A 6,506-nucleotide genomic window follows, 5' to 3' on the forward strand; every position below is an offset into this window, starting at 1 on the left:
CTGTTCGCATAGCTGCCTGGCTGCTGGCCGCCATCTTGCTGCCAGTTAATTTGCATATCTTGGCCCTACTCTGTGAGTGACAGGGGGATTAGCCAATGGGAAGGGTAGTGGTCGTATGCCAATTACCATGTTTCTCTTTTATTAGTGTAGATATTTATATTAAAAAATAAAAAAATAATGAATAGTGGCCAAGAAGATAAAATGGACTTTAGTTTGAAAAAAACAAAGTACTTTGGGACAAAGTAATTTGATATTGAAGAAAGAGAATTAACAAAAGATCTAAAAGTATATCTTATCTTAGTATATATATACTACATACATATATATGGTGTGTGTATATCTGTATCTAAATCTATCTAATAATCTATAATTATATCTAGAGAGAGGGGAGGCAGAGACAGAGATTCCCCAAAGCATTTTAACTTTCTATTTTTATTTTAATCTTCACACAAGGATATGTTTTACTGATTTTAGAGAGAGGGGGAGGGAGAGAGAGAAAAAAAATCCATGTATGAGAGAAACATCAACATTTGCCTTCCATACTCCCCCTCACTGGGAATTGAACCCACCATTTAGGTATGTGCTCTGAGCGGCAATTGAACCAGCAACTTTTCAGGGATGATTCTCCAACCAACTGATCCATACTGTCCAGGCCTCCTAATTTTTTATGCTGATATTGTCTTTAGGAAAAAGCTCCAACATGCACATGCCAGCACCCAGATTTGTGGGTGTTTCTCAGAATGTCTTTTAGTATGCTGTTGAAAAAAATATCTCACTATGTTTTCCATGTGCCCTAGACTCTGATGAATCACCCGTGGCCAGAGAAAGGAATGTGATTGTGCACACAAATCCAGACCCTTCCAACACTGTCAATAGGAGGTCTGGAACCAGGGACTCTGAGTGCCAAACTGAGGACATTTTGATTGCTGCTCCATCCAGAAGGAGAATCAGAGCTCAAAGGGGTCAAAGTATTGCAGCTTCTCTTTCACATTCGGCAGGCAACATTTCTGCATTGGCAGACAAAGGTGATGCCATGTTTACAACTGCAGTAAATAGCCGTACAAGATCTCGGAGTCTTCCCCGAGAGGGCAATAGAGGTGGAGATGGTGAGCCCAAAGTTGGTCTTAAACCCTCAGCATATGAAGAGGGAGAGCCTTTTGTGGGTGATCAAGAAAGAATCCCTAATGATTGCAGTGAGGCCCCCAGCAGCCCAAGTGCCCAGGAACACCAGCCTGCTTTGGATCTGGCCTGTTCTCAACATCTCCACAGCCCCCAGCACAAGTTAAGTGAGAGAGGGAGGTCACGTCTGTCCCGAATGGCTGCTGACTCTGGAAGTTGTGACATCTCCTCCAACTCAGACACCTTTGGGAGCCCCATCCACTGCATCTCCACGGCTGGTGTCCTCCTCAGCAGCCACATGGACCAGAAAGACGACCACCAGTCATCCAGTGGCAACTGGAGTGGGAGCAGCTCCACATGCCCCTCACAGACCTCAGAGACAATCCCTCCTGCAGCTTCTCCCCCCCTCACTGGTTCTTCACACTGTGATTCAGAGTTGTCACTAAACACAGCCCCTCATGCTAATGAGGATGCCAGTGTCTTCGTGACAGAGCAGTACAATGACCACTTGGATAAAGTGAGAGGCCACCGGGCAAACTCCTTTACCTCCACTGTGGCAGATCTCCTGGATGACCCCAATAATAGCAACACAAGTGACAGTGAGTGGAATTACCTACACCACCATCATGATGCCTCCTGCCACCATGATTTTAGTCCTGAGCGCCCCAAGGCAGACAGCTTGGGATGTCCAAGCTTCACAAGCATGGCCACATATGACAGCTTTCTGGAAAAGTCTCCATCAGACAAAGCTGACACTAGCTCTCACTTTTCAGTGGATACAGAAGGATACTATACCTCCATGCACTTTGACTGTGGTCTCAAAAGTAGTAAGAATTATGTCTGCCACTATGCAGCCCTGAGCCCAGAGAATGGCCAGGGCATTGGAGCTCCTCCTACTCTTCCAGACTGTGCCTGGCAGGACTACTTAGATCACAGGAGGCAGGGGAGACCAAGCATCTCTTTCAGGAAACCAAAGGCAAAGCCGACCCCACCTAAAAGGAGCTCATCATTGAGGAAATTCGATGGAAATGCAGACATTTCTGAAAAGAAAGAACCAAAGATTAGCAGTGGCCAGTTCCTGCCTCACAGTTCCAGGGAAATGAAGTTGCCTCTTGATTTCTCCAACACGCCTTCTCAAATGGAAAATACCAATATTTCCACCAAGCAAGAACCTTCCTGGATTAACCAGGATGAACATGGTAGTAAAGAACCTCAGTTAGACACTTCAGATATTCCACCATTCAAAGATGAAGGTGCTGAATCAACTCACTATGCAGACCTCTGGCTTCTAAATGACTTGAAAACAAATGATCCCTACAGATCTTTATCTAATTCAAGCACTGCTACGGGTACCACAGTTATTGAATGCATCAAATCTCCAGAGAGCTCTGAATCCCAAACATCCCAGTCAGAATCAAGAGCCACGACTCCATCCCTTCCTTCTGTTGACAATGAGTTTAAACTGGCTTCACCAGAAAAGTTGGCTGGCTTGGCATCTCCATCAAGTGGCTACTCAAGCCAGAATTGTCTCCTGGAGGTAGCAAAAGAAAACCGAAAGTCCCAGAAAGGAAATCCTCACTACAGCAACCTTCTTTAAAAGATGGAGCTCTATCACTAAGTAAAGACCTTGAACTTCCAATTATACCTCCTACCCATCTTGACCTAAGTGCTCTTCATGTCTTGAATAAACCATTCCACCACCGTAACCCATTGCATGTTTTTAGTCATAATAAGCAGAATACAGTAGGGGAAACACTGAGGTCAAATCCTCCACCATCCCTTGCAATTACACCAACAGTCCTGAGATCTGTTAACCTTAGGTCCATCAGCAAGTCTGAAGAAATTAAGCAAAAAGAAGGCAATAATATGGAACACCCCTACTTAGAGCAAAGCACTCTCACAATGGCTGCTCTATCTCCAAGTAAGATTAGGCCACATACAGCTAAGAAATCAATATCACGTCAGTACTCCACTGAAGACACCATATTGTCCTTTTTTGACTCCTCTTCAGTTGAGATGGGACCAGATAAACTACAGTTAGGAAAAAAACATGCTTTCGATGTAAAGAATCATTGTGATCCAGAAACAGTAACCTCAGCTGGTAGCAATCTTCTAGATTCAAGTGCCATAAAAGACCAAATACATATGGAGAGTGAGCCTATTCCAGAAAACACACCAAGTAAAAATTGTGACTTTCCCAAAGAAGGATTTCAAAGGGTCTCTGCTGCTCGCTCAAATGATTTGGATGGTAAAATACTACAATATGGAGCTGATCCAGATGGAATCCTTGCACAGGTCCAGAAGGCATCCTCTGTAGAGCAAGAGGAAGTTGTACATCCTGAGTCCGTGGATGTGCTTACATCTCAATCAAATTCACCAACTAGAGCCACAGACATAAGCAATCAACTTAAGCATCAACTTGGGATGAGCCGCTACCATGACAAAGTGCCTGGGAATATCAGCTATGAAGCAGAGCTATCAACTGTAAATTCATGCCCTGAAAAATGTTCAGAGCAGGAAAATATTGCTTCAGGTATTTCAGCCAAAAGTGCCTCTGATAACAGCGGAGCAGAGGAGACCCAAGGAAGTATGGATGAGGTTTCATTGAAAGGTTAGTTTGTCCCTACGAAAAGGAGTCTCATGGTACTTCCTGAATTTTTTCTTTCTTACATTCCCCATAATGTGGTACAGCCCTGTGTGTTGGGATCCCTCCATTATTTTTTTCCCTTATTTTTAAATATATTTCTTTATTGATTTCAGAGAGGAAGGGAGGAGAGATAGAAACATCAATGATGAGAAAGAATCATTGATTGGCTGCCTCCTGCACGCCCCCCACTGGGGATTGAGCCTGCAACCCAGGCATGTGCCCTTGGCCGGAATTGAACCCAGGATCCCTCAGTCGGCAGGCTGATGCTGTATCCACTGAGCCAAGCCGTCTAGGGCTTTCTTTTCCCTTATTAAGACAATTGAGATAAAAGCTTTTACTATTGATGGATTAAGGAGTGACAGATATAGCTCTCATTTTAAAAATGTCAGTAAAGTTATTTTTTCCTTGAGTCAGTGAAGCACAGCAGTATGCGGTAACTTTCTCCTAAAGATGCTTTTGTTTTTAATTTAAGAATCGTCACCAAGTGATGACTCTATGATTTCACCACTTAATGAAGACTCTCAGACTGAAGTGGAAGGTGTGCTTGTATCTCCAAACAAACCTCGAACAACTGAGGATTTATTTGCAGTCATTCACAGGTGAGACAACAATATGAAAGGTTTTGCTTCTTATGGTACTTCTCATCAAATGCAAATAATGGGAAAGCCTTGTGTAGTTGCAGTGCATTTAACAATAACAAAAAACCCCACTAAATCCAGCAAAGAATCGCTTCTCGGCCTTTTGGCTAAGATCAAGTGTAAATCCAGCAAAGAAATATTTTTCCAAATCAAATTGATAGACTTGTATTTAAGTTGGGAAATATGAGTCTTTTTATATCGTTAGATTGACTTCAATTGAGAGACTCTCATAAATGCTGAGGAAAGGTGTTTTTGTTTGTTTGTTTGTTTTCCCTAGGAAAGATATTCTGGAACAAGTTTTTATTTGAAAACTATTTGTGGCTAAGTAACTTAGAGTGAAATCTGAAACTCTAGTGCAATCTCTGGTTTTAAATAATATCTTTTCTAAAAAATATGCTCAAAGCTGTAATCCTATATAAACAGAGATAAATTGTAAGTTAATGCACTAAACAGAGTCCCAAATTTGAGACAACAGTGTATTAAAACCTACTCATATCATAGTTCAGAACAACTAACCACTGTTCCCTTTTTCCCTCTCTTCCTAAAACTTAAATTTCTTTAATAACACTGGCCTTCTCTAAAATGAGTGCTCCATATTCCCTGAACAGGGGACGTCCTCTAGGCTGCTTTTTAGGGCAGTGTTGTGTCCATGCTGCCCTTTCAAATTCTCTCGTCCTTCCCCTGCATCCTTGTGGTCAGTGCCCATATTGGCAAGAATACTTACAACCTGTGACTGAAGAACAGAACAGGAACTAACCTTTGGAAACTGAACCAATATCAGACTGAGCTACCCAATCATAGTGTGCCTACTCCTTTCATTACTGACTACTTTCTCCCACTAGGCCTCAGTGACTTATATGGGATTCCCAAGGGAAAAATCTTGGGGACTATCTTTTCTACTTCATGAAGTAATACTTTTTGAAGCAAGTTGTTGCAAGCAGCTTACCATTGTATCACCCAGAATTCTACTTTTTTAAGGGAACTTGGGTTTTCTCTTGGTGTGATTCTCTCATAAAGAAGGAGCCAACTCTTTAACAACTTTTTGAAAGGAGTCAATCAGAAATGCCTTCTGTGTATATCCTAGCAGGCATACTTCTCCATTCAGAGTGTGAAGAGTCATTAGTTTATTTTTCTTTGGCCCTGTGTGTAGTCTAAGCTCCAATTATATTCCTCTCACCCCACTTTATCTTCAACCTTAGGACAAGTTACTAAGATGCTATGTAAGTTAAAGAGCCAAACTCTTACCCCAAAGAACCAAATGCTAGTGTCTGGAATAGTAGACATAAAGTAAGTAGTGGAGTAAAAAAGACCTGGCATTGAATCCCAGTGCTGCCACTTCTTAGCCAGTCTTGAGTCAGTTAAAACCTCTGTACTTATCTATTCCCTTATTGGAAATGGAGAGACTTAGAGTTCACATTCTCAGTCTTGATGATAAAATAACATTTTAGTATCTAGAATATAATAGATGCTAAAATAAATGTTAGCTTGAAACTCCTACCCTATTGGAGTACTGGACACTGGCATACACAAGATAACAACCACAAAGGTTTCAGTGAACCCAAATAAGGCTGGTCTCTAATTGCAAAACTGACATTTTCTCTACCCTATGGATTTCTAAAATACTTACCAATGAGCTCAGTCATGCTGAAGATTCACAGAATGTACACTGGTCTGCTTATCAAGATAAATATGATGGGTACCTAGGTTTGGTAGACTTACTAAGTTTTTTAAATCTAGGTTAGCATTTGTTTAGTATGTATGTATGTATGTATGTGCAGCACAGTGACAAGAAGAATTTTGTGTTGTTTTTTTGAAGGGAAAGTATTTTTTGAATATTTCCTTGTTCTTCTTGCGAATGCAATGCAATTCAAACTTGAAAGAAATATTTAACACAGAAATAGAAATCCAGTCATTCTAAGATAACTGCTATTAAATTTGGAGTCTATTCCTTCATATTTTCCCATGTATAATAAACACATATTATATTCTAACTTGTGTATTTTATATTTTTTCTTTCTTTTAAAATATATTTTATTGATTTCATAAAGGAAGGGAGAGAGGGAGAGAGAGAGAGAGAGAGAGAGAGAGAGAGAGAGAGAGAG

The 6,506-nt window shown here is 41.1% G+C and overlaps 1 protein-coding gene across 1 annotated transcript in view; it reads left to right on the plus strand.

Moving 5' to 3' along the window:
* NHS (NHS actin remodeling regulator) overlaps positions 1-6,506 on the plus strand; it is a 101,526-nt gene that overhangs the window by 86,103 nt on the left and 8,917 nt on the right. Inside the window, 3 exon segments of the mRNA XM_006779608.2 lie at positions 798-2,638; positions 2,641-3,730; positions 4,239-4,365. Of these exon segments, the coding sequence (XP_006779671.2) occupies positions 798-2,638; positions 2,641-3,730; positions 4,239-4,365 (3,058 nt within the window).

This window comes from Myotis davidii, unplaced genomic scaffold (genome assembly GCF_000327345.1).
Source record: "Myotis davidii unplaced genomic scaffold, ASM32734v1 scaffold604, whole genome shotgun sequence".
Taxonomy (NCBI): Eukaryota; Metazoa; Chordata; class Mammalia; order Chiroptera; family Vespertilionidae; genus Myotis; species Myotis davidii.